The following is a 27,591-nucleotide window of genomic DNA, read 5'->3' as shown; positions in this document are numbered from 1 at the left end:
AATAAAAATAATTTAAATGATTAAAAGAATATAAAGAGAAAGAAATAAAATAATTAAAATACATAAAAGAATATAAAGGGAAATAAATAAAATAATTTAAATGATTAAAAGAATATAAAGAGAAACAAATAAAATATCAAACCTTTATTTAATGACCTGCTGTACTTTACTCATGTTTGGTTTGATGAAGCGTCTTCCAGCTGTTCAGAATGTATTAACCTGGAGCTGCTGCACCTCTCTGATGTTCCGTCTTCTCTTCAGGTTCCTGAAGCGCGGACGCCTCTGAAATCTCTGGAGGACATCAAGCTGATGTTCCAGCGCCTCAGCTTCTCGCCCTTCTCCACCCTCTCCTCTCCCCAGATCAGAGGCAGCCCGCGCAGCTTCACCAGCAGGCTGGCCATGAGGGGCAAAACGGGCTCCTTCACCTTCACCACGCCCCCCAACACCAGGAAATCTGGAGCAGATCCAGGCCCGGAGAGCCGCCAGGAGACCTGCCGGCTGAGGAGTCAGGTGGACTTTACTGTGAGGGAGGAGGCAGAGGAGGCAGCGCAGGAGGAGGACCAGGAGGACCAGGAGGACCAGGAGGACCAGGAGGACCAGGAGGACCAGGAGGACCAGGAGGACCAGGAGGACCCAAAGCCCAACGGAGACGTGGACTCGGAGGAGGACAGCGACGACCAGCTGCTGTACGAGGCGGAGAGCCCGGACGAGGCGGCGCTGGTGCACGCCGCCCGGGCGTACCGCTGCACCCTGAGGGGCCGCTCGGCGGAGAGCCTGCTGGTGGACCTGCCGGGGGTCGGCTCTCTGGCCGTGCAGCTGCTCCACGTCCTGCCCTTCGACTCCAACAGGAAGAGGATGTCGGTGGTGGTCCGGCACCCGCTCACCGAGGAGGTGGTGGTCTACACCAAGGGGGCCGACTCCGTCATCATGGACCTGGCCGAGCGCCCCAAAGGTACCAATCGGTTTGGGAGCACGAGGACAAAGATCGCAGCTCTGAGCGGTCAGCAGTCTCAGTTTCTGCTGGTTTTACAGACGCAGAGCAGGCTCAGGAGAGCAGTCGCATCGCAGAACAAACCCAGAAACATCTGGACGCCTACGCCAGAGAGGGCCTCCGCACGCTCTGCGTCGCCAAGAAGGTAAAAAATACTTCCTGGGTTAGTCAGGCCTGACGTAAGACTCAACCGCGGTCGTCAGCAGCCGTCAGCGGCCGTCAGTGGCCGTCAGCGGCCGTCAGTGGCCGTCAGCGGCCGTCAGTGGCCGTCAGCGGCCGTCAGTGGCCGTCAGCGGCCGTCAGCGGCGTGTTTATCAGACCCACGTTGGACTGAACTCAGTAAGGGCGCATTCAGACCAGGAAAGTCCGATAGTTCACTTGCTTTGGTCCGAACCTTTTTTTTTTTTTTTCATTTTGGTGCGGTTCGCTTTCAGACTGTACATTTCAGTAAACGGACCAAAATATGTCAACAAAGCCACGCTACTCACCATTTAAAACATCGTCTTCATCGTGAGGTGAGGCGATAGCCTGACTACGTCATACTCACGATTCTAGTCAGAATGTGAGTCTGATACCGCTCAATAGAGATTTGAGTATGGGGCGTGTTTCAACCGAACCAGGAGAAAAAATGCCTCTTCGCTCAATTGGAGAGACCTACAACCAATCAGAGCAACGTAGTATGTGACGTAGATTAAGCGACACACACGGCAAAAACATCTTTTCTATCGATAAAAGCCTTTATCGCGTTCCTCTGTTCGTCTTTCAAAACGAATGCAATGTGGAGATCCTGTAGAACAGACTCGATGGCAGAATCTACACACCCTAGCTCTCCAGCGGCAGCCATGTTTGTTTCAAACGAAGTCAAACCAAGCGCTCTTTAGTGACGTAGTCGATAATGTCCCTGTTGATCATCTGTCCATCATCGTATAAAGCCCGCCCTGGCAATCTGATTGGGTCGACCGGTTCTTGGTCGGGAATAATGATTTCCCAACTGAGCAGAGCCAGACCGAACTTCCTGACCAAAACTTTTATGGGCGGGGCTAAGTTCGGCTGGCACCCAGGCTAGTGAGGCGACGCTGCCGTTTCCAGGTGATGATGGTGGGCTTCGGTGGTTAGCATCCTCGCTGTTAGCGCCACCCTTAACTATGTCAACAGGCGAGGCAAGGGGTGCTGTCCCCAGAATACTATCTGTCCCTAATTTTAATGTAAGTCTGGCGGAGTTTTTTCAGTTTTAGCCTGCATTGCTCTGGTGAGCGAACAAATCCTTTTTCTTCTTTCTTCTTATCTGTGAATAAGGCAAAGACGTCAGCGTTTTTATGAGTGCGCTCCAACATATATGATATGTGGGCATCTGCCCAAACGTCCACAAGAGCACGGGTCTCCTCTTCGGCCCACGTTTGTCCCCTACTCATTTTCGGTCTAGAAATATTATTTTCGGTCTTTCGTTAGCTTTACCACAGCCGGTGTAGTAATCAGAAGAACGACGCTCTGTTCTGTTACCTAGCAACAGACAAACGACGGATGCTCCCGAGGTACAAAAAAGCAAAAAGTCTGGGATTAGGTCCGGTCTGCTTTCACACCTCCAAAAGATCCGCACCAGGGTTCGTTTGAGCCGGACCGAGTCCGACCTTTCAGCTCGGTCTCGGTCCGCTTGTTTGGTCCGGACCAGAGTTCGGTGGTTTGTATTCAGACCATCCCAAAAGGTCCGAACCAACGAAAATCTGGTCCGTTTGGTCGTTTGGTCCAAACGAGGTAGGTGTGAATACGCCCTAAGTTCACTTAGGGAACTTACCTGTGTCTCTGCTTATATATATATATATTAATATTTATATATATATATATATATATATATATATATATATATATATATATATATATCTTGTTAGGGTCTTTTTCGTCTTTTTCATCTTTTATGATTTTATAATTATTCATTTGTTTATTGGTGGCGTTTTCTTATTGAATTGTTTTTATGTATTTGATTGTAAAGCACTTTGTGATCTTTATCTGTGAAACGTGCTATATAAATAAAGTTTACTTACTTACTTACTTTCCTGCTGTTTTAACCATGAAACCTTCTTTGGTTACACTTTATTTTACAGCAGCGTAATAAGAAGGAAATATAGGGGTAATAGCGAGGTTATACCATCTAATTACCAAAGTAACAGCCTGGTAATAACCTGGTAAATGCAATAGTTACACCATGGTAATAACAGCCGGGAAACTTAAGTTACAGCCAAAATCAGTTTTATTTGGGTGCTATGTTTAGCTAAGATAAATGGTAATATAGTGACATAAATGTGGTAATAACCTAATAACATTAATTATTATTAGGGCTGGGCGAGTTAACTCGTTATTATCTCGTTAACTTATTAATTATCTAACGTCGATAAATATTTTATCGCGCATTAACGCAGGTTTTATTAATGTAAAAGTCTGTTGAATGGATCACATTCACACAGTTACAGCAAACACCACGAAGCATGGAGGAATAAAATAAAGATAAACTAGCAGCTAACATCACCGCTAAAGGTGTGAAGCTAACCGGCGCTACTTCCTGTTTTACTTGTTTCAACATAAAAGCACGTATTTCAAAACAAATCTAAAAAAACTCCTGCATTTACAGCCAAGTTGAATTGTCTTCTCAGCGTAGTAGTTCCAGTCTAAAATATCACTTAAAGGCAAAACACACAACTGATAGCAGCAAGTCATTCAAGGAAACAGACAGTGGAGCGAGGCTTCTACATAAAAACTACAGAAAGATGCTGATGTTAAAAGTGTGTTTGCACAACAAATGTTATGGCACTTTCATTCATATGGCAGCACATTTAAAATAAAGCTAAATGCTAAAAGCTATACGCTACTTTTGGATTCATTTTTGGATTCTGCGTACAAATGCGATTAATCGTGATTAATCAGGGAAATCATGTGATTACTTAGATTAAACATTTTAATCGTTCAATTCAATTAATTTTTATTTATATAGCGCCAAACACAACAAATGTCATCTCAAGGCACTTAAATAATAAAGTCCAATTCAAGCTAATTGGAATTAAATTAATTGTAATCATAATTATTTAAAATTATTTAAAACTATTTAAAAATAATTATTATATAATTATTAAAACTTAATTATTTTAATCGTTGCCCAGCCCTTACTTATTATAGTTCTGAAATTCCTCTCCTATGGACTTTTGTATTGTTTCAACATTAAAGAAGTTTATTTCTGCAGCCAGTTAGCTGGAAACATTAGTTTCGGCGTAATAACCACGAGTCTGCCACAGTATTATCGCATTAAAGCGAACGCCGGCAGGTGTGATGCAACACGTGCAAACCGCTGTCCTCTGTGCGCTGAGCAGGTCCTGAAGGAGGACGAGTACGAGCTGTGGCTGAAGAGGCAGCTGCTGGCAGAGAGCAGCATCGAGGGCCGAGAGGAGCTGCTGCTGGAGTCGGCCCAGAGGCTGGAGACCGAGCTGACGCTGCTGGGTAGGCGAGCCGAGACGCATGCATGCCGCACGCACGCCGCCCGGCGCCACGGCTGCAGGCGGCGCCGCTCACTGACCCGTCTGTGTGTGTTCAGGCAGCACGGGGATCGTGGACCGGCTGCAGGAGGACGTCCCGGAGACCATCGAGGCCCTTCAGAGGGCCGCCATCAAGGTGTGGGTCCTCACCGGAGACAAGCAGGAGACGGCCGTCAACATCGCCAACGCCTGCAAGCTGCTGCGCCCCTCAGACCGGCTGCTGACCGTCAACTGTGAGAGCAAGGTGTGTGTTCCAAGGTTCCAGGTTCCAGGTGTGTGTTCCAAGGTTCCAGGTGTGTGTTCCAAGGTTCCAGGTGTGTTCCAAGGTTCCAGGTGTGTGTTCCAAGGTTCCAGGTGTGTGAGCCAAGGTTCCAGGTGTGTTCCAAGGTTCCAGGTGTGTTCCAAGGTTCCAGGTGTGTGTTCCAAGGTTCCAGGTGTGTGTTACAAGGTTCCAGGTGTGTGTTACAAGGTTCCAGGTGTGTGTTCCAAGGTTCCAGGTGTGTGTTACAAGGTTCCAGGTGTGTGTTCCAACCGATTCCCTGCGCTGCTAACCAGCTTCTCTTTGCTAACCAGCTTCTCTTTCCCCACGCTGCTAACCAGCTTCTCTTTGCTAACCAGCTTCTCTTTCCCCACGCTGCTAACCAGCTTCTCTTTGCTAACCAGCTTCTCTTTGCTAACCAGCTTCTCTTGCCCCGCGCTGCTAACCAGCTTCTCTTGCCCTACGCTGCTAACCAGCTTCTCTTGCCCTACGCTGCTAACCAGCTTCTCTTTGCTAACCAGCTTCTCTTTCCCCGCACTGCTAACCAGGCTCTCTTGCCCTACGATGCTAACTAGCTTCTCTTTGCTAACCAGTTTCTCTTTCCCCGCGCTGCTAACCAGCTTCTCTTGCCCTACGCTGCTAACCAGCTTCTCTTTGCTAACCAGCTTCTCTTTGCTAACCAGCTTCTCTTGCCCCACGCTGCTAACCAGCTTCTCTTGCCCTACGCTGCTAACCAGCTTCTCTTTGCTAACCAGCTTCTCTTTGCTAACCAGCTTCTCTTGCCCTACGCTGCTAACCAGCTTCTCTTTGCTAACCAGCTTCTCTTTGCTAACCAGCTTCTCTTTGCTAACCAGCTTCTCTTTGCTAACCAGCTTCTCTTTGCTAACCAGCTTCTCTTTCCCCACGCTGCCAACCAGCTTCTCTTTGCTAACCAGCTTCTCTTTGCTAACCAGCTTCTCTTTGCTAACCAGCTTCTCTTGCCCCACGCTGCTAACCAGCTTCTCTTTGCTAACCAGCTTCTCTTGCCCCACGCTGCTAACCAGCTTCGTTCCAGTGACCCGGTGACCTCTGAGCGAGTCGGGCTGGGTCTGACTGACCCTCCCTGAACAGCGGCGGGGGTTTCCATCGGCTTCCGAGTCTCTTTTTTTTTCTTTTTTCTCAGTGTTTGAGCCGAAACGAACGAGAGAAAACCGATCCAAAGTGTTCTGGAAATCTGTCAGATTAGTTGTTGAGGTCACATGGTCTCTGCTCCCTCAGGACGCCTGCGCAGCTTTGCTGGAGGGGCTCATAGAGGAGGTCCAGCGGGGCCGGGACGCCCCGGCCGACCGCACGGAGGACGCCGGCTTCATTCTGGTCATCGACGGCCGGACGCTGGACTTCGCTCTGTCGGAGGAGCTGAAGAGCGGCTTCCTGGAGCTGAGCCGCAGATGCAGGGCGGTGATCTGCTGCCGGTCCACCCCGCTGCAGAAGAGCCAGGTGGTCCAGCTGATCCGGGACCAGCTGGGCGTCATGACGCTGGCAGTGGGTAAGGGCGCCGACCGGTGGAGGGTTCTGCAGACGTTTCCCTTAAAGGGACAGTTCGCCTCTTTTGACATGAAGCTGTGGAACATCCCATATCAGCAACATCATTTCTGAACATCTTCTTACCCCCAGCTGCGTCCTGTGAGCAGAGTTCCAGCCTCCTTTCCTTTCCTTCTTTCTGTCCTTTCGTTGCCTTTCCTTTTCTTTTGTTTCCTTTTGTTTTGTTTCCTTTCGTTTCCTTTTGTTTCCTCTCCTTCTTTCCTTTTCGTTTCCTTTCCTTCTTTCTGTCCTTTCGTTTCCTTTCCTTTTCTTTTGTTTCCTTTTGTTTTGTTTCCTTTCGTTTCCTTTTTTTTCCTTTCCTTGTCTTTCCTATCCTTTTGTTGCTGCCTGCTGTGCAGACCGAGCAGCAAACACCGTAACAGGCGCGGCTGTCGGCAGCAGGCAGTGATACGAAGGGAGAGAAAATAGGGCCAAGAGATTGTGAGGTCTGACTTTTTCCTGGAGAACCATTTTGTGATGCAAATGTATTACTCTGTTGAACGCATATTGTTCTGAGAAGCAAAAGGCTTTATTTTTTAAACCCCAGCCAACTAGCCAGACTACCTTCATCAGCACCAAAACGAGGCTGGAAATCGGCTCACAGGAAAACTGAACCGTTCCATATCAGAAGTGCCTCTTTAATGTCCACTTTTAAAACTCATTTTAAGACACATTTTTATTCTTTGGCTTTTAACACATGTTGAGACTTTTGCTCTTACTTCTGTTATCCTGTTTTATTGTTTCTGTTGTCTTTTCCATATTTATTCCATGTTTATTGATTTTTGTCTGTACAGCACTTTGTCGCAGCCCCTTTTGTTTTAAAGTGCTTTATAAATAAAGAAGTAGTAGTAGGAGAAGCAAAACGCTTTATTTTTTAAACCCCAGCCAACTAGCCGGACTACCTTCATCAACACCAAAACGAGGCTGGAACTCTGCTCACAGGACGCAGCAGGGGGTAAGAAGATGTTCATAAATGATGTTGCTGATATGGGATGTTACACAGCTTCATGTCAGAAGAGGCGAACTGTCCCTTTAAAGGGATCCTCTGAGGATGTTGTGTCTCTTTAGGTGATGGAGCCAACGATGTTAGCATGATTCAGGTGGCGGATGTGGGCATCGGGATATCGGGTCAGGAGGGGATGCAGGTAAAATCACTCTGAAGTTAGACTCATCTCTACTTTAAAAGAAGCTAACTGCACATCAGAAAACTTTAACTGTGTTTTAAGCCAGCTGAACGTCCGTGTTTCGTTTGTAACGGTCGTGTCACTGCATCGCTCCTCAGGCCGTGATGTCCAGCGACTTCGCCATTTCCAGGTTCCAGCACCTCCGAAAACTGCTGCTGGTCCACGGTCATTGGTGCTACAACCGCCTGGCTAACATGATCCTCTACTTCATCTACAAGAACGTGGTGAGTCATCCACCCGATTCGTACAGATATGAGTGAATAAGCTTCATTAAAAGGAGCTTTTAGCTCAGCTTTCCTGTAAGATGGTAAATCTGTGATGACCTTTGACCCCTCTGAGCCGTGGTGGAGTCTTTGGCTGTTTTCGAAACTGCATACTTCTCCTACTACTCATACTAACTTTTTGAGTTAGTATGCGAGTTTGAGTAAGCGAGAAGTTCCCGGATGCATACTAGATTCTCTGAAATGTTGGGTATGCATCATGAGGTTACTACTCATACTCAAACTACCCAAGATGCAACGTAACGTGACGTCGCCGATCGTCATTTCCTGTCAAAACGGCCGTTTCAAGCTAGCTACAACGAGGGTAGGTTCACTTCCTGTTTTCAAAGCAAAAGCACCAATTGTATGGTAATGGCTTTCCCTATGATAAAAGGCAACGGGTATTTTATTTTGGGAAAATAACAGGAAGTGCGTTGCTCACTGCGGCTAGCTTTAGTAGCGCAGAATTCGTGGGAACAAAATTGTAAACAGCCGGTATTTTGTCAGGTTTTCAACACGTTGGGGATCTAAACGACTACTTTCTCTCCTGAAAATGTTTCAAATGTTGCTAAAGTTTACAGAGTTTAGAGCTTAAGGGAAATCAGCTTCAGGCCGGCTGATTTCGGCTCGGGCAGGAGCGAAATGGATTGTGGGTAAACGCTCTGCATACTGTCTCATCGATGACTATGTAGTATGGAAGTATGTAGTATGCAGTATGGAAGTATATAGTATGCAGTAAGTAGTATATAGTATATACTATGGAAGTATGCAGTATGTAGTATGCAGTATGGAAGTATGTAGAATGGAAGTATATAGTATGCAGTATGTAGTATGGAAGTATGTAGTATGCAGTATGGAAGTATGTAGTATGCAGTATGTAGTATGTAGTATGCAGTATGGAAGTATGTAGTATGTAGTATATAGTATGGAAGTATGTAGTATATAGTATGTAGTATGCGGTATGTAGTATATAGTATGGAAGCATGTAGTATGCAGTATGTAGTAAGCGGTATGTAGTATATAGTATATACTATGGAAGTATGAAGTATGGAAGTATGTAGTATGCAGTATGTAGTATGCAGTATGGAAGTATGTAGTATGCAGTATGGAAGCATGTAGTATGCAGTATGGAAGTATGTAGTATATAGTATGGAAGTATGTAGTATATAGTATGTAGTAAGCAGTATATAGTATGGAAGTATGTAGTATGCAGTATGTAGTATATAGTATGTAGTAAGCGGTATGTAGTATGTAGTATGGAAGTATGTAGTATGTAGTAAGCGGTATGTAGTATATAGTATGGAAGCATGTAGTAAGCGGCATGTAGTATATAGTATGGAAGTATGTAGTATGTAGTAAGCGGTATGTAGTATATAGTATGGAAGTATGTAGTATGCAGTATGTAGTCTGAAGTATGTAGTATATAGTATGTAGTAAGCGGTATGTAGTATATGGTATGGAAGTATGTAGTATGTAGTAAGCGGTATGTAGTATGTAGTATATAGTATGGAAGTATGCAGTATGTAGTCTGAAGTATGTAGTATATAGTATGTAGTAAGCGGTATGTAGTATGTAGTATATGGTATGGAAGTATGTAGTATATAGTATGTAGTAAGCGGTATGTAGTATGTAGTATATAGTATGGAAGTATGTAGTATGGAAGTATGTAGTATGCAGTATGGAAGTATGTAGTATGCAGTATGTAGTATGTAGTAAGCGGTATGTAGTATATAGTATGGAAGTGTGCAGTATGTAGTATGCAGTATGTAGTATGTAGTAAGCGGTATGTAGTATATAGTATGGAAGTGTGCAGTATGTAGTATGGAAGTATGCAGTATGTAGTATGCAGTATGGAAGTATGCAGTATGGAAGTATGTAGTATGTAGTGTGCAGTATGGACGTATGCAGTATGTAGTAAGCGGTATGTAGTATGCGGTATGTAGTATATAGTATGGAAGTATGCAGAATGTAGTATGCAGTATGTAGTATGCGGTATGTAGTATATAGTATGGAAGTATTCAGTATGTAGTATACGGTATGGAAGTATGCAGTATGGAAGTATGCAGTATGTAGTATGCAGTATGGAAGTATGTAGTATGTAGTATGCAGTATGTAGTATGGACGTATGTAGTAAGCGGTATGTAGTATGCGGTATGTAGTATATAGTATGGAAGTATGCAGTATGTAGTATGCAGTATGTAGTATGCAGTATGTAGTATGCGGTATGTAGTATATAGTATGGAAGTATGCAGTATGTAGTATGCAGTATGTAGTATGTAGTATGCAGTATGTAGTATGCGGTATGTAGTATATAGTATGGAAGTATGCAGTATGTAGTATGCAGTATGTAGTATGCGGTATGTAGTATATAGTATGGAAGTATGCAGTATGTAGTATATAGTATGGAAGTATGCAGTATGGACGTATGCAGTATGTAGTATGTAGTATGCAGTATGCAGTATGCAGTATGTAGTATGCACTATGCAGTATGCAGTATGTAGGATGCAGTATGTAGTATGCAGTATGTAGTATGCAGTATGCATTATGTAGTATGCACTATGCAGTATGCAGTATGCAGTATGTAGTATGCAGTATGCATTATGCAGTATGCAGTATGTAGTATGCAGTATGTAGTATGCAGTATGCATTATGTAGTATGCACTATGCAGTATGTAGTATGCAGTATGTAGTATGCAGTATGCATTATGTAGTATGCAGTATGCAGTATGTAGTATGCACTATGCAGTATGCAGTATGTAGGATGCAGTATGTAGTATGCAGTATGTAGTATGCAGTATGCATTATGTAGTATGCACTATGCAGTATGCAGTATGCAGTATGTAGTATGCAGTATGCATTATGCAGTATGCAGTATGTAGTATGCAGTATGTAGTATGCAGTATGCATTATGTAGTATGCAGTATGCAGTATGTAGTATGCAGTATGCAGTATGCAGTATGTAGTATGTAGTATGCAGTATGCAGTATGTAGTATGCAGTATGCATTATGTAGTATGCAGTATGTAGTATGTAGTATGCAGTATGCATTATGCAGTATGCAGTATGTAGTATGCAGTATGCAGTATGCATTATGTAGTATGCACTATGCAGTATGCAGTATGCAGTATGTAGTATGTAGTTTTGAACACAGCCTGTGAAACGTGTCGGCGGCAGATGGAGGTCAGTGGCAGTAGCCCCGCCCCTGCCTCCCCCGTCTCCGCCCTCAGCTCAGTGCAGATGTTTCTGTGTCGCTGCCTCTTCCAGATGTACGTGAACTTGCTGTTCTGGTATCAGTTCTTCTGCGGTTTCTCCGGGAGCGTCATGATCAACTCGTGGGTGCTCATCCTCTTCAACCTGCTGTTCACCTCCGTCCCGCCTCTCATCTACGGCGTCCTGGACAGAGACACGCCGGCCGACGCCCTGCTGCAGCTTCCCGAGCTCTACGGCGCCGTGCGGGCCTACAAGGTGGGCGTGTTCTCAAACCCATTCAGTTCAATTCAGTTTTATTTATATGGCGCCAAATACAACAAATGTCATCTCATGGCACTTAGATAATAAAGTCCAATTCAAGCCAATAGGAATTCAATTCATTGTAATCATAATTATTTACAAAATAATCCAATTCATTCATATAGAGCCAATTCAAAAACAGTTTCCTAGCTAAGGAAACCAACAGATTGCACTGAATCTTGTCTTCAGTCCAATCTGCCGTCCTGAGCCTGAGGCGACTGTGGAAAGGAACGAGTCCACTGGAAAAAATAAGTAAAAAAACAACAAATAAAAGACGTTTTTGCTTGAAATAAGCAAAAAAATCTGCCAATGGAACTAGTGAAAATCGGCTTGTCAAGATTTCTTGAAATAAGATGTGATATTTAGGACTTTTGAGATAAAAGTGATCTTGAAATTAGCTTAAAAACCTCTTCAAATGTAAAAAAAAAAAGCTTGTTTCACGTGAAATATGACTCAAAACAATTTGTTTTCAAGACTTTTTCACTTAACAAGATATTCCAGATGTATTGTCTTCAAACAAGTCCCTATATCTGGAAAAAATCTAAATCTTACCATGTATATTTGTCTCATTGAGTATCTCATTACACTTAATATAAGACACAACTGCCTAACAAGTTCTATTTCAGCCAGATATAGGGACTTGTTTTAATACAATACATCTGGAATATCTTGTTAAGTGAAAAAGTCTTGAAAACAAATTGTTTTGAGTCATATTTCACGTGAAACAAGCTTTTTTTTTTTTTTTACATTTGAAGAGGTTTTTAAGCTAATTTCAAGATCACTTTTATCTCAAAAGTCCTAAATATCACATCTTATTTCAAGAAATCTTGACAAGCCGATTTTCACTAGTTCCATTGGCAGATTTTTTTGCTTATTTCAAGCAGAAACGTCTTTTATTTGTTGTTTTTCTTACTTATTTTTGGAGGGGCCTTTTTTTCCAGTGTAGAGTAACTGTCATAATTTATACCTTGTATTTTAAAGATTCAGTAAGAACTCGAGCTTCTTAAGTAAAATTAAACATTTTATTAACGTAACACATGAATTATGGGGGAAGAGGAAGTTTTACTTAGGTTTCCTCATATAATTTAAAGCTGCAGTCTGCAGGATTTGTTGTTGTCATATGTAAAGTCCTACTTTTTGGCATTTTAAGAGTTTACATGATCTATCAGAACGCTTGAAGTTGAAAACGGTGACCTCCGTAGTCGCAAAATGCAAGAAATGCTTATTTTTTAACCGAAAAATAAAAAGTTATTCAACTTCCTGTCCCGCCCCATCAAAACACATGAGAACTCGTGCACGTAGACGTGCACGCCAGATGCGCTTACACGACTCCTCATTCATCAACTCACCTGTCATTTGCGATCATGGAAGACACAGTAAGTAGACTAGCCCGTAATGAAGTTCAATAGTCCAGATAAATAAGCGTGGGGACGAGCCTACCTTGTATCGCGCGTGCACAATCGGTGATTGACAGGCAGCAGAGCCCAGCTCGTAACCTGATTGGTTACCTTTTACCGTTCCGGTCTGCAATTTTGTAAACAAACCTGCTGGCTTTGGAGGGACCTAGCGGGACATATAGGGGACCTGGAGAACTCTTTTTTTTTTTGTATTGGGGTATTTAATGTACTACTTTCAGAATCCCCGGACAGTTCCAGGCATTATGCTTGAAAAAGAGTTGCAGACTGCAGCTTTAACTTTGTTTGATAGTTGTATGTACATAAACCTAGAAATACTACATAAACTTTACTCTGAAAGTGTATCGTTAAAATCTACTAAGTTACTTCATAACAGCAAATATTACAGATATCTGGCTGAAATGGTACTTGTTAGGCAGTTGTGTCTCATATTAAGTGTAATGAGATACTCAATGAGACAAATATACTTGGTAAGACTTTGATTTTAGCGGGACTGAAAGGAGGCGGAGCCACCTCCGTGTTGCGGTTGGAAGGAAAAGGATTAACGGAGCGTTCTGGGTCCCCACAGGTTTATGTTCCCTCCACGTTCTGGTTCACCATCCTGGATGCTTTTTACCAAAGCCTGGTCTGCTTCTTCGTGCCTTACTTTGTAAGTATGCCGCCTGAAAGCTTTATTAAATCGGGTTATTTAGTCGGGGTGGGACGATATGCTTTGGTCCTGATTCGATTTGTATCACGATTCTTGATAATTGCGATTCGATATAATCAGTAATAGCAATTTTCTTCCTCCTTAAAAAACAAACAAGTTTCTCTGACCAGTCCGCACTGTTTCTGTTCTTGTTGTTATTATAAACGACTGTAAAAGTTTATTCAGATTCAGAAAACTTTATTTATCCCATCAGTGGGCAATTAGGTTTGCAGTCCCAGTCTCCATCAATCAACATTAAAGTATAAATAAGAAAAATAGATAGATAAAACATATATATCTTAACCTACACATACAGTCAAACACCCTCACCTTATTTAATATTCTAATGGTTGTAGGAATGAAGGATCCAGAATACCTTTTTGTTTTTGTCCTGACAGAATAATAGCGCCTCCCAGAGGGCATTAATGGAAACTCACCACCTAAAACATGATCAGGCTGACTGATGATCCTTTTAGCCTTTTGGACTGCCTGTTTGTTAAACAGAGCACTCAGACTGTTTACTGTTTTGCTGAGACTGTTCTTGTCTTTGACCGATAGGCTATTGTACCAACATAAAAAAGAAAAAGTTAAAAGACTCTCAATAAAAGACTGATAATAAAATTATAAACAAAATATAAAAAAATAAATTAAAAAAACAAGTTGAATCATACACTTCTAAAATGAATGTCGTTCCCATAAACGATGCACATCAGTCTGTCGGTCAGTCCAGCAGCTGAGACAAAAAGAGGCATTTTTTTAAAGTTTACAGTTACAAAATTAATTCAAATGTCCACACAGCACAAATGGGCTAGTTTTAACATAACTTAATGTGATGAATTGATTACGTTTTTTTTACTGGACATGGATATGATGTAATAAAATCGATTATGGGGAGAAAAATCAATTTTTAAAATCATCCAATAAAAAAATTGCGATTTATATGGAAGTTTTTCTGTGCCATCAGAGTTTGAATACGAATTTCTAATATTGAATTTTTACAGCATCAAAATCAGACTTTGAATTTGAAAAACCAACAGTGGAAAAAAAATTCAGTGGAAAATAATTCAACTCAAAAAATTAAATGGAAAAAAAATTCAGTGGAAAAAAATTTATTTAAAAAAAAAAAATTTTTTAAAAATCCCTGAATTTTTTTTCCATTGAATTGTTTTCCACTGAATTTTTTGAAGTTGAATTTTTTTGTTTAAGATGTTGAATTTTTTTTTACACTGATTTCTGTTTTTAGAAATATTTTTTTTCCATTGAATTTTTTTCCACTGAATTTTTTGAAGTTGTATTTTTTTACACTGTTGGTTTTTCAAACTCAAAGTCTGATTTCTTGCTGTAAAAATTCAATATTATTTTTATTATAAAATTCATATTCAAACTCTGATGGCACAGAAAAACTTCCATAGATATGTACATGAATCGATTTTTTTCGCCCACCCCTGTTATTTAGCCATTCGGCGCTGATGATGTCACGCTGATGATGTCACACTGATGATGTCATAATGTCCGCCCGGTCCCAGCTGCCTCTCTGCTCGTTTCAGGCTCTGGAAGGATCAGACGTCGGGGATCTGTCCTTCGGCTCGCCCATCAACACCTCGGCGCTCCTCGTCATCCTGCTGCACCAAATCATCGAGAGCAACACGCTGGTCAGACTCTCAGTCAAACTAAAAGTTTACTTTGTGTACTCAAACGGGACCCGACCAACGCCGTGCGCTCCGTGTTTGTTGCAGACGTGGATCCACGGGCTGGTGTTGGCGCTCAGCGCCGCCTCCTACTTTGTCTTCGTGCTGCTGTTCAGCGCCTTCTGTAAGCTGTGCAGCCACCCCACCAACCTGCTGGGGGTGGAGACGCTCCAGATGTCCCGGCCCCTCTTATACGTCATCTGCGCCCTCACTACGGTCACCGCCCTGCTGCCCAGGTACGCTCACCTCCTCCCCTCTGTCTCCATGGCAACAGCCACATGTAAATGCACTTTATTTCTAAATCAAATCAAATCAAATTTATTTATATAGCACATTTCATGTACAAAACAGTTCAAAGTGCTTCACATAAAATAAAAGCATTGCAGCAGGAGTGGCAGAAGCATTAAAAATACATAAAAGAATATACAGAGAAAAACATAGAATAATTAAAATGATTAAAAGAATATAAAGCGAAATAAATAAAATTATTAAAAGAATATAAAGAGAAATAAATAAAAGAATTTAGATGATTAAAAGAATATAAAGAGAAAAACATAAAATAATTAAATGCATTGTGGGTAAACGCTCTGAATACTGTCTGATCGATCAGTATGTAGTATGGAAATATGCAGTATGTAGTATGCAGTATATAGTATGCAGTATGTAGTATGCGGTATATGCAGTATGCAGTATGTAGTATGCAGTATGTAGTATGCGGTATATGCAGTATGCAGTATGTAGTATGCGGTATATGCAGTATGCAGTATGTAGTATGCGGTATATGCAGTATGCAGTATGTAGTATGCAGTATGGAAGTATGTAGTATGCAGTATGGAAGTATGCAGTATGGAAGTATGTAGTATGCAGTATGGAAGTATGTAGTATGCAGTATGTAGGATGCAGTATGTAGTGTGCAGTATGCAGTATGGAAGTATGTAGTATGCAGTATGTAGTATGCAGTATGGAAGTATGTAGTATGCAGTATGTAGTATGCGGTATATGCAGTATGCAGTATGTAGTATGTAGTATGCAGTATGTAGTATGCGGTATATGCAGTATGCAGTATGTAGTAAGCGGTATATGCAGTATGCAGTATGTAGTATGCAGTATGGAAGTATGTAGTATGCAGTATGGAAGTATGTAGTATGCAGTATGGAAGTATGTAGTATGCAGTATGTAGGATGCAGTATGTAGTGTGCAGTATGCAGTATGGAAGTATGTAGTATGCAGTATGTAGGATGCAGTATGTAGTGTGCAGTATGCAGTATGTAGTATGCAGTATGTAGTGTGCAGTATGTAGTGTGCAGTATGCAGTATGTAGGATGCAGTATGTAGTGTGCAGTATGCAGTATGGAAGTATGTAGTATGCAGTATGTAGTATGCAGTATGGAAGTATGTAGTATGCAGTATGTAGTATGCAGTATGGAAGTATGTAGTATGCAGTATGTAGTATGCAGTATGGAAGTATGTAGTATGCAGTATGTAGTATGTAGTATGCAGTATGTAGTATGTAGTATGCAGTATGTAGTATGCGGTATATGCAGTATGCAGTATGTAGTATGCGGTATATGCAGTATGCAGTATGTAGTATGCAGTATGGAAGTATGTAGTATGCAGTATGGAAGTATGTAGTATGCAGTATGGAAGTATGTAGTATGCAGTATGGAAGTATGTAGTATGCAGTATGTAGGATGCAGTATGTAGTGTGCAGTATGCAGTATGGAAGTATGTAGTATGCAGTATGTAGTATGCAGTATGTAGTGTGCAGTATGTAGTGTGCAGTATGCAGTATGTAGTGTGCAGTATGCAGTATGGAAGTATGTAGTATGCAGTATGTAGTATGCAGTATGGAAGTATGTAGTATGCAGTATGTAGTATGCAGTATGGAAGTATGTAGTATGCAGTATGTAGTATGCAGTATGGAAGTATGTAGTATGTAGTATGCGGTTTCGAACATGTTTATTTCAGTGTGAATCACTAAAACCTTCAATAATCTTTATTATATACTTTCTAAATAACGTCGCCTGCTGCCAGCCTGTTTTTGTTCCTCCTCTCCACAGGGGGCAGCAGTGAGCTCAGCTCTAACCGTCCTTGTTTAGCTCTTTTTGTCCCTCTCCAGCTGTATCGGTGTTGAACGTGTTGAACGTGTTGAACGTGTTGAACGTGTTGAACGTGTTGAACGTGTCGCCCTCTCCTGCGCAGGCTGCTGTTCCGGGCTCTGAACAACACGCTCCGTTCCTCCGCTGATCTCGGCTCGTCTCAGAGGGACGAAGCCGACTCGGAAACGTACCGCAGGCGGATGCAGCGCTGGAACCTGCAGCATCCCAGAGCCGGCGGGCTGCCGGTGTGCGTGGACAACCCCGGCCTGGAGCCCGGCCTGGAGCCCGGCCTGGAGCCCAGCGTGGTCTCCTGACCCCCCCACACACACTAACACTAACACATTCATTCCAAACTCCAGACTCTTCCCACTCTGCAGCCGACTCTGAACCAAACGGACGACACACGTTCGATACCTTCTGAATCTCTGGTTGCATCGTATGACCAAACGGCGGCGTGCTGGTTGGAAGCTGCTGGATTGTGTTTTTTTTTTTCAGCTCGGCTGAGGTAAATGAAGGATTAGTCGGCTTCCTCGGGACTTGGTTTTGGAGCCGTCCGTTCGGTTTACACCAAAGATGTGACAGAAGGAGGTTTTACAGGCTGCAGGATGTTTTTATTCTACTTTGAAATAGTTCCCAACTGGTTATTTTTGCAGAAGATTTAATGATGATTTGACTTGTTAAGGAGCCCCTTCTGTTCTCTGCAGCTCGGCACAGGGGGGCGTCAGGTGGGCGTCAGGTGACCCCCTGCAGGCTCTCCAGAGTCCCACTTTAAGACTAAAAGTGCATTTTTATATTGTCTAATATAAAAAGCCAGTTGTTTCGCTGGATTTATGCCAAAAGTTTTTAATTGTGTTCGAAATAAAATGATTGTTGAGACTTTGTGTCGTATCTGCTGTATCTGCTGGATGAGTTAGTGAGTTAGGTTATATATAAACTTATTTATAGGTTATAAATAACTTATAAATAAGTTATATATAAGATAAGCAGATAACCTCCAGGTAACGGCCCCTGATAGATCCTGACGGGTTCCAGAAATAACTGTAAAAACATCAGATATCTCATGTTTAGTCTTCTCAGTTTAATTTGTTAAGAACATTGTTACATTTCAGAGCTGCAATACGTTACAAAGGACGGTTTAGAACTGGTAACCAGGTTAAAAAGACGCATTTCAGACGGGTGATCTGCTCCAAAAGCGGAGCCTCCATGACGGGTCCCCTTAGAGCATGTTGATCTGGTGGGGGCGGGGCTTGTTATGATAATTATTTTTATTTTTTCAGCAGAAAACACAAAATATACATTTTGCCATCATGTCAGTAACAAAGATAGATAAAATACAGTAAAATATTGCCATCCATCTATCCTAAGCAGACAAATCTTCCAGTTAACTGCCCCCCCCTCCCCCCCATCTGCCCCCACAAGCACATCTCCCATTGAGATAGTCCAAGTCACATCAGCCTCCCACAGAGTAAACAGATACATCAAGCAGACTTAAAACAATTAAATATGGTCGTATGTAACTGCAAGAAAAGCACGGGTTTATATCAGGTGGGCGGGGCCACTGTACGGAAGACCCGCCCCTCATCACGAGCTGAGATCGTACCCCAAAATCTTTTTTATTAATTTACATTGCCAGAAGTAATGGTAATATGTTCCTACGCCTCTACGACACTTTATACGGAGGTGAAACCTGACGATCCATCTTATTCAGTATGTAAGGGGTTGGGTGTAGTGATTTTTTTTTTTTCCGAGATCCGGCTCTTTCGACTCCCGAACGGCTCTTTATTTAGGATCTTTTGTAGCCTATATTTTACCTTAACTTTGCAAAAAAAAAATCATGGTTTATGTGTTGAAAACCCTTTTGCTTTCAGTGTTTTTATGAGAGACCTTATAATTTCCCAATTCTTTGCATTCATTCTGTGACAAAACCACTTTTACATTTGTTATTTCAATTAAACTTTTTTTATTGCACAAATTAACAATAAACTTCAAACAAATCCACAGAACAGAACCAAAACCAGAACCAAACTCCTTAATTCTCACGTGAATACCGCATGCTGGCCGCCATGCTGGCGGCCATGCTGGCCAATCATAACAAAGCTCTGTAACCAGAGCTGGGACTGAGCACTGAAAGTGAAACCTAAGCAGTCAATGGAAAAAATACTTGGAGTCGGCTCTCACTTGATGCGAGCCGGCTCTTCTGATTCACTACAAAGAGCCGATGCTTGTGCGCATGACCCATCACTAGTTAGGTGTAGCCGGTGTAATATTTTGTACTGTGTCTCTCTCAACCTATTACATGTAAAGGTGGATTTAAATACTTTAATGGCCTCTTGCCAGTCATCCTCAATATACTCCGTGTCAAGATCTCTGTCCCACTTCTGTGCGATGCTTGTGATATCACCCGGACTAAGGGAGTGTAGTAGTGCATAGAAGGAAGAGATAAAACGGGTAACCTCTCAACATCACTGTACATGGCTGGGTCCAGAGAGAGGAAGGTCTTCGATCCAACAAAGTGCCTGACCTGGAGAAAGCCAAAATGATGTTTTTTGGGGATACTGAATGAGACAAATATACTTGGTACCAGTAGCGGCTGGTGATTCAATTTGTTGGGGGGGGCGCAGTTGCGCGTGACGGGTCAAATAGCACCTCACAATCAGAACACAACACACAAATTCTAAAAACCATCTAAACTAGACCATTGTTCAAGTATTAATACAATTAGAGAGATACTTTGGATATTGTTGACCTTAAATAAAGAGTTTTGGGACAGAATAGATAAAGAAATATAGGCTACTGTAATTAGAATAGACCACATGTTATACCATCTAAACACCAGTCAACTAGATAATTGTTAAACTATCAATACAGTTAGAGACAGACATTGGGTTGATCAAAAATGAAGAGTTTTGGGGCAGAATAGATTCAGAAAGTAGGCTACTTTAATGAAAATAGACCATATGTTATACCATAACCACAACATAATAGTAGGGATGATGGTTCTGAATTTCCTATTCTATTGCAAAATGTACAAATATTCAGGAAAAACAAAGACCACATTAAAAGGTAGGTGTGTCTAATGTTTTGAGGACTAATATAGAAGACTGGATCAATTCTGATGTTTTTAAATGTGCTATATAAATAAAGCTGACTTGACTGCAATGAAAAATGGACAACAACTAATTTCTACAACAGAGACTCACCTCTGCAGCAATCCTACTGTCTGTGGTCTTCTTCCCCGAGAGCCCGGCGCTTCCTCGGATGCTTGCTTGATGGACGTGATTGATTCGATGAATTGTCCAATCACGTTAAGATTAAAAATAAGGAAAACTCTGCCATTGGTCTGGGCGCACAGAGCTGCGAACTAGAATCAATTTTTCATGCGCCAATGAAAAGCTGCCTCTGCTTGTTCGCGGTAAAAAAGTTTGCTAGCTCTCATAGACTCCAGTGTTACCGGCGACCACCTGGAGGAGGGCTTTATATCCAATAGCAAATAGCAAGCCTGGCTTAAAGTCGAAAGCATTTAATGGTTGCTGGCAGTGGCATGTAGCCTACAGCAGAGTCTATCACACCACTGCACGAGTAAAATCGCAATGTAAAAATGTATAATTAATTTTATATTTGTTATGGTTGATTCACGGGAGGGGCGGCGCTCTAGCGCCCTCTATTGACCAACCGCCACTGCTTGGTACCATGCCACATGTCAAAAATATTGGGAAGGAGACCTGGGGGGAAATCCTGGTTCCTCGTAAGAGGGGTCTAGCCTGGCTGACGCGTCCACATCTCGATGAGATGGTGGTCTGGGAACTAGGTGTGCATTTTCTCGTATTTGAGGTGTGGTTTACGAATGCCTAGAGCCGTTTATTGGGCGCTACGAATGTCTATCAAATGGTGTCTGGTTCTTCCCATGCTGCTTTGCGCGCGATTCATAGCCAATTGTATCACTTATACCAGATGACGTATGTAGAGCGACAGAAATTCGACGAGGAAGAAGGTAATGAAATCTTTCAATGCCAAACGTTGCTCTTTTTTAAAAGTAAACTTGCGTTCTAAGCTACTTAAAACACTTTCTAAGGCTGCATCGAACGGTAACGTTGTGTCCGCTGCCATGTTGGATTAACACTCTACAAGCTTCGGTGTCGCGCATAGACGTCGTCATCATCTTGCTGCCCCACCCGTTCTGTGATTGGTTCCCTAACTCAGGCAAAAATAAGGGCCGTGGTTTCCAGGCTGCCTTTGCAGCGTGAATGAAATCGCGGGCAAAGCAGCATGGGAATTCCCAGGCTAAGAGGGGTCAGGAATGAGGTATGACTTCCTCTGCCTTTATATTTACAGATTTCCTGCCACACTCTGATTGTGTTGTATATAATTGGGTTATTCCTGACATCCCTATGTAGCCCTTTCCCATCACCCATGACCGAGCTCCACAGTGAGGACGGCAGAGCGGACCACGAATCCAGACAGGGCCTGGATTCGAGATGGACATGTAACCATTCCCATAGGAAGCGAGCGTGACATGCCCAGTTATAAAGAGTTATGTTCGGCAGGCCCAATCCTCCCCTGTCTGAAGGAAGCTGTAATGTTTTCATTTTCTGTCTGGGCCTCTTGCCATGCCATATGAATCTAGAAAATGCCCTGTCTATATCAAGAGCAACCTTCTTGGAGATCCACAGGGGTAGCATTTGTAGGAGATATAAAAACCTGGGGGAATACATTCATTTTTATTAGGCTAATCCGCCCCATGAGAGATAAGGGTAGATCGTGCCATCTATCTAGGTCCTTCTTTATTTTACCTGCCATGGGGGCAAAGTTAAGCTTCCATAGCTCTGTCAGATCTGGTGAGAATTTTATCCCCAGATAGGTGAAGCCTGTAGGAGACAATTTGAAGGGACAGTTGGAAAGTGAAGCCAGATCAGATGAACCACCTAATGGCATGGCCTCTGATTTGCCATAGTTTATCTTGTAGCCTGTGAAGGAACTGAACTCCTGAATAATTCTAAATAAGAGAGAATGGTTGGTATCGATATGTCAGGCATTGTCAGTAACAACAGAATGTCATCAGCATAAAGTGCAATTTTATGGGTTGTCCCCCCCCCCCCCCCCCCACCGTCACCCCATGCACATCTTTGTGTTTGGCGCTTTTCCACTACCTCTACACGGCTCGGTTTGGTTGTGTTTCCATTACAAACGAGTATACTTCATGCCTCCTGGACGTGGGCGGGGTCGTCGTAACACGGCTGCGCGTGTTGCTGCTCGCCCTGCGGCTTTTTGTCACACTGAAGGCAACAGAAGAGAGCCAGAGAAGACTCCTGGCCGCCAGACAAAACAGTATTGAAAAGTACCGGAGAGGTTTTTTTACGAGCTTCAAAAAGACGACATTTGTTCCACTGTAGGCTATGTTCGCGGGGAACTAGCCCCTCAGAGTGTTTGCGATTGTTGGCAACATTCCCCGGAAATTCAAGGCTAGTGGAAAATAAAAACCATACTTATGAAATCGATATCATGAACAGCTTTTCTTGTCACAAAGAATCTTTAAATGAACATAATTATTATTGGATGGCCAGCTACAGCCGGTAGATAAATAGCAACAGGCGAATATCAAGTGCCAACATAGACAACGTAGTCTTTTTTAGTTATTTATTTATTCTTTACATGTATATTTTAAAAATAACATCGGGCCTCATGCAAGAAGCGTTCGTACGCACAGATTTGTTCTTAAATCGTCCGTACGAGTGATTTAAGAGAATTTGCACATTCACCAATCTTTTCGTATTTTACGCTTTCTTTCAGGTACGAACAGAATTTACGAGTGATCCAGACCTGTCGTAGGAGTTTCCTAAAGTAGTCCGCTGTTATTCCAATCAAGTTGGCTTGACTAATGGATTGTATCTTTAATTACTTTGACGAAAACATAAATAAATATACGTTATACCCCATAATTATGCTGACATTATTCTGTTTGACTTAAATTGTGCACTAATTGAAGGTTCATTTGAATCTGTAACGGGAAGCGCAGCAGCTGTCTTGCTACTTTTGGATGCCTTAGCGCTTCAGGCTCTTGGAAGAGAGCGTGTGGAGACGAATGGCTGACATCACGATTAAGATTCCCAAGGACTGTGCTGCTGCTTGCTCGAGCCACAACTCCAGAGAGAAACACGCCGATCAAACCCAGTTCCACCACACATCCAGGTCCTCACCACTCTTGGATTTTTGGCCACTGGAACCTTTCAGAGGGAGATTGGAGACAGATCGGGGGTGTCCCAGTCCCCTGAGCTGAAGGCCAGGTGGGGGTGTCTCCATACCTCGTTCATGGCGCAATATTACCATGAACGAGGGTCTCCTACTACCTGAACCAGCCCAGGCAGACCAGAAGGTGCCAGGAGACCCCCCTCATGGACCCCCCATCAAAGAGCCATCATGATGAGGCAACAGCTGATTGCACGGCTTTAGTTGCAGTCATCGAGCGCCTGGCCAGGGCGAGACGGTTTCTTTTTTAAGCTATTTTCATATCAAACCATTTATTTTTTTATTTCGCTGACATGGTATTAACAGCACTCGTAATAACTTCCCATTTCTTCGCTTTAGCAGGTCCCGTAACTCCACTGCTGACTCTGCTAAAAATGACAGATTTTCCTTTCTGGATCTCTGAAAGCAGAACGTCAGTCTCAGAGCCCCTAAAGTTGTTCTTTCTGGATCTCTGAAAGCAGAACTTCAGTCTCAGAGCCCCTAAAGTTGTTCTTTCTGGATCTCTGAAAGCAGAACTTCAGTCTCAGAGCCCCTAAAGTTGTTCTTTCTGGATCTCTGAAAGCAGAACTTCAGTCTCAGAGCCCCTAAAGTTGTTCTTTCTGGATCTCTGAAAGCAGAACGTCAGTCTCAGAGCCCCTAAAGTTGTTCTTTCTGGATCTCTGAAAGCAGAACTTCAGTCTCAGAGCCCCTAAAGTTGTTCTTTCTGGATCTCTGAAAGCAGAACGTCAGTCTCAGAGCCCCTAAAGTTGTTCTTTCTGGATCTCTGAAAGCAGAACTTCAGTCTCAGAGCCCCTAAAGTTGTTCTTTCTGGATCTCTGAAAGCAGAACTTCAGTCTCAGAGCCCCTAAAGTTGTTCTTTCTGGATCTCTGAAAGCAGAACTTCAGTCTCAGAGCCCCTAAAGTTGTTCTTTCTGGATCTCTGAAAGCAGAACGTCAGTCTCAGAGCTCCTAAAGTTGTTCTTTCTGGATCTCTGAAAGCAGAACGTCAGTCTCAGAGCCCCTAAAGTTGTTCTTTCTGGATCTCTGAAAGCAGAACTTCAGTCTCAGAGCCCCTAAAGTTGTTCTTTCTGGATCTCTGAAAGCAGAACTTCAGTCTCAGAGCCCCTAAAGTTGTTCTTTCTGGATCTCTGAAAGCAGAACTTCAGTCTCAGAGCCCCTAAAGTTGTTCTTTCTGGATCTCTGAAAGCAGAACTTCAGTCTCAGAGCCCCTAAAGTTGTTCTTTCTGGATCTCTGAAAGCAGAACGTCAGTCTCAGAGCCCCTAAAGTTGTTCTTTCTGGATCTCTGAAAGCAGAACTTCAGTCTCAGAGCCCCTAAAGTTGTTCTTTCTGGATCTCTGAAAGCAGAACTTCAGTCTCAGAGCCCCTAAAGTTGTTCTTTCTGGATCTCTGAAAGCAGAACGTCAGTCTCAGAGCCCCTAAAGTTGTTCTTTCTGGATCTCTGAAAGCAGAACTTCAGTCTCAGAGCCCCTAAAGTTGTTCTTTCTGGATCTCTGAAAGCAGAACGTCAGTCTCAGAGCTCCTAAAGTTGTTCTTTCTGGATCTCTGAAAGCAGAACTTCAGTCTCAGAGCTCCTAAAGTGTTTTTTTCTGGATCTCTGAAAGCAGAACTTCAGTCTCAGAGCTCCTAAAGTTGTTCTTTCTGGATCTCTGAAAGCAGAACGTCAGTCTCAGAGCTCCTAAAGTTGTTCTTTCTGGATCTCTGAAAGCAGAACGTCAGTCTCAGAGCCCCTAAAGTTGTTCTTTCTGGATCTCTGAAAGCAGAACTTCAGTCTCAGAGCCCCTAAAGTTGTTCTTTCTGGATCTCTGAAAGCAGAACTTCAGTCTCAGAGCCCCTAAAGTTGTTCTTTCTGGATCTCTGAAAGCAGAACTTCAGTCTCAGAGCCACTAAAGTTGTTCTTTCTGGATCTCTGAAAGCAGAACTTCAGTCTCAGAGCCCCTAAAGTTGTTCTTTCTGGATCTCTGAAAGCAGAACGTCAGTCTCAGAGCCCCTAAAGTTGTTCTTTCTGGATCTCTGAAAGCAGAACTTCAGTCTCAGAGCCCCTAAAGTTGTTCTTTCTGGATCTCTGAAAGCAGAACTTCAGTCTCAGAGCCCCTAAAGTTGTTCTTTCTGGATCTCTGAAAGCAGAACTTCAGTCTCAGAGCCCCTAAAGTTGTTCTTTCTGGATCTCTGAAAGCAGAACGTCAGTCTCAGAGCTCCTAAAGTTGTTCTTTCTGGATCTCTGAAAGCAGAACGTCAGTCTCAGAGCTCCTAAAGTTGTTCTTTCTGGATCTCTGAAAGCAGAACGTCAGTCTCAGAGCCCCTAAAGTTGTTCTTTCTGGATCTCTGAAAGCAGAACGTCAGTCTCAGAGCCCCTAAAGTTGTTCTTTCTGGATCTCTGAAAGCAGAACTTCAGTCTCAGAGCCCCTAAAGTTGTTCTTTCTGGATCTCTGAAAGCAGAACTTCAGTCTCAGAGCCCCTAAAGTTGTTCTTTCTGGATCTCTGAAAGCAGAACGTCAGTCTCAGAGCCCCTAAAGTTGTTCTTTCTGGATCTCTGAAAGCAGAACTTCAGTCTCAGAGCCCCTAAAGTTGTTCTTTCTGGATCTCTGAAAGCAGAACTTCAGTCTCAGAGCCCCTAAAGTTGTTCTTTCTGGATCTCTGAAAGCAGAACGTCAGTCTCAGAGCTCCTAAAGTTGTTCTTTCTGGATCTCTGAAAGCAGAACGTCAGTCTCAGAGCTCCTAAAGTTGTTCTTTCTGGATCTCTGAAAGCAGAACGTCAGTCTCAGAGCCCCTAAAGTTGTTCTTTCTGGATCTCTGAAAGCAGAACTTCAGTCTCAGAGCCCCTAAAGTTGTTCTTTCTGGATCTCTGAAAGCAGAACTTCAGTCTCAGAGCCCCTAAAGTTGTTCTTTCTGGATCTCTGAAAGCAGAACTTCAGTCTCAGAGCCCCTAAAGTTGTTCTTTCTGGATCTCTGAAAGCAGAACTTCAGTCTCAGAGCCCCTAAAGTTGTTCTTTCTGGATCTCTGAAAGCAGAACGTCAGTCTCAGAGCCCCTAAAGTTGTTCTTTCTGGATCTCTGAAAGCAGAACTTCAGTCTCAGAATCCGTAAAGTTGTTGTTTCTGGATCTCTGAAAGCAGAACTTCAGTCTCAGAGCCACTAAAGTTGTTCTTTCTGGATCTCTGAAAGCAGAACTTCAGTCTCAGAGCCCCTAAAGTTGTTCTTTCTGGATCTCTGAAAGCAGAACTTCAGTCTCAGAGCCCCTAAAGTTGTTGTTTCTGGATCTCTGAAAGCAGAACTTCAGTCTCAGAGCCCCTAAAGTAGTTCTTTCTGGATCTCTGAAAGCAGAACTTCAGTCTCAGAGCCCCTAAAGTTGTTCTTTCTGGATCTCTGAAAGCAGAACTTCAGTCTCAGAGCCCCTAAAGTTGTTCTTTCTGGATCTCTGAAAGCAGAACTTCAGTCTCAGAGCCCCTAAAGTTGTTCTTTCTGGATCTCTGAAAGCAGAACGTCAGTCTCAGAGCCCCTAAAGTTGTTCTTTCTGGATCCCTGAAAGCAGAACTTCAGTCTCAGAGCCCCTAAAGTTGTTCTTTCTGGATCTCTGAAAGCAGAACTTCAGTCTCAGAGCCCCTAAAGTTGTTCTTTCTGGATCTCTGAAAGCAGAACTTCAGTCTCAGAGCCCCTAAAGTTGTTCTTTCTGGATCTCTGAAAGCAGAACGTCAGTCTCAGAGCCCCTAAAGTTGTTCTTTCTGGATCTGAGAAAGCAGAACGTCAGTCTCAGAGCCCCTAAAGTTGTTCTTTCTGGATCTCTGAAAGCAGAACTTCAGTCTCAGAGCCCCTAAAGTTGTTCTTTCTGGATCTCTGAAAGCAGAACTTCAGTCTCAGAGCCCCTAAAGTTGTTCTTTCTGGATCTCTGAAAGCAGAACTTCAGTCTCAGAGCCCCTAAAGTTGTTCTTTTTGCGCCTTGATGCCATTCTCATGACTCAACACTCAACACTTGCTGGCACAGCAGAGAGGAAGCACAGCCTTATATGGTATCATTTTGGGCGTGGAGTATGCAAATCTACTATCCTCGTGCACGTGAACTTACATACGCACACGTGGCATTCATCATTTACGCAGGTCGTTTACACACTTTTTCCGAAGTTAAGAGCGCTTGTTGAGTCTGACGTGGCGTGTTCGTACCAGACCTTACGAAAAAATTGAG

The 27,591-nt window shown here is 43.0% G+C and overlaps 1 protein-coding gene across 1 annotated transcript in view; it reads left to right on the top strand.

Annotated features, from left to right (window-relative positions):
* The window catches only part of atp10d (ATPase phospholipid transporting 10D), a 61,878-nt gene extending 43,831 nt beyond the window's left edge, over positions 1-18,047 (top strand). The window contains exons 12-23 of the mRNA XM_075487986.1: positions 262-952; positions 1,033-1,136; positions 4,348-4,474; positions 4,569-4,753; positions 6,026-6,293; positions 7,397-7,473; positions 7,611-7,736; positions 11,036-11,236; positions 13,265-13,345; positions 14,932-15,036; positions 15,121-15,308; positions 17,275-18,047. Of these exons, the coding sequence (XP_075344101.1) occupies positions 262-952; positions 1,033-1,136; positions 4,348-4,474; positions 4,569-4,753; positions 6,026-6,293; positions 7,397-7,473; positions 7,611-7,736; positions 11,036-11,236; positions 13,265-13,345; positions 14,932-15,036; positions 15,121-15,308; positions 17,275-17,485 (2,364 nt within the window). The 3' untranslated portion in view covers positions 17,486-18,047. The remainder of the gene's footprint in view (positions 1-261; positions 953-1,032; positions 1,137-4,347; positions 4,475-4,568; positions 4,754-6,025; positions 6,294-7,396; positions 7,474-7,610; positions 7,737-11,035; positions 11,237-13,264; positions 13,346-14,931; positions 15,037-15,120; positions 15,309-17,274) is intronic.
* The last annotated feature ends 9,544 nt before the right edge of the window (positions 18,048-27,591 follow it).

The sequence above is a fragment of the Odontesthes bonariensis genome, chromosome 17, assembly GCF_027942865.1.
Source record: "Odontesthes bonariensis isolate fOdoBon6 chromosome 17, fOdoBon6.hap1, whole genome shotgun sequence".
Classification (NCBI taxonomy): Eukaryota; Metazoa; Chordata; class Actinopteri; order Atheriniformes; family Atherinopsidae; genus Odontesthes; species Odontesthes bonariensis.
The sequence above is the reverse complement of the archived record's forward strand: the minus strand, read 5'-3'. Positions and strand labels throughout refer to the sequence as shown.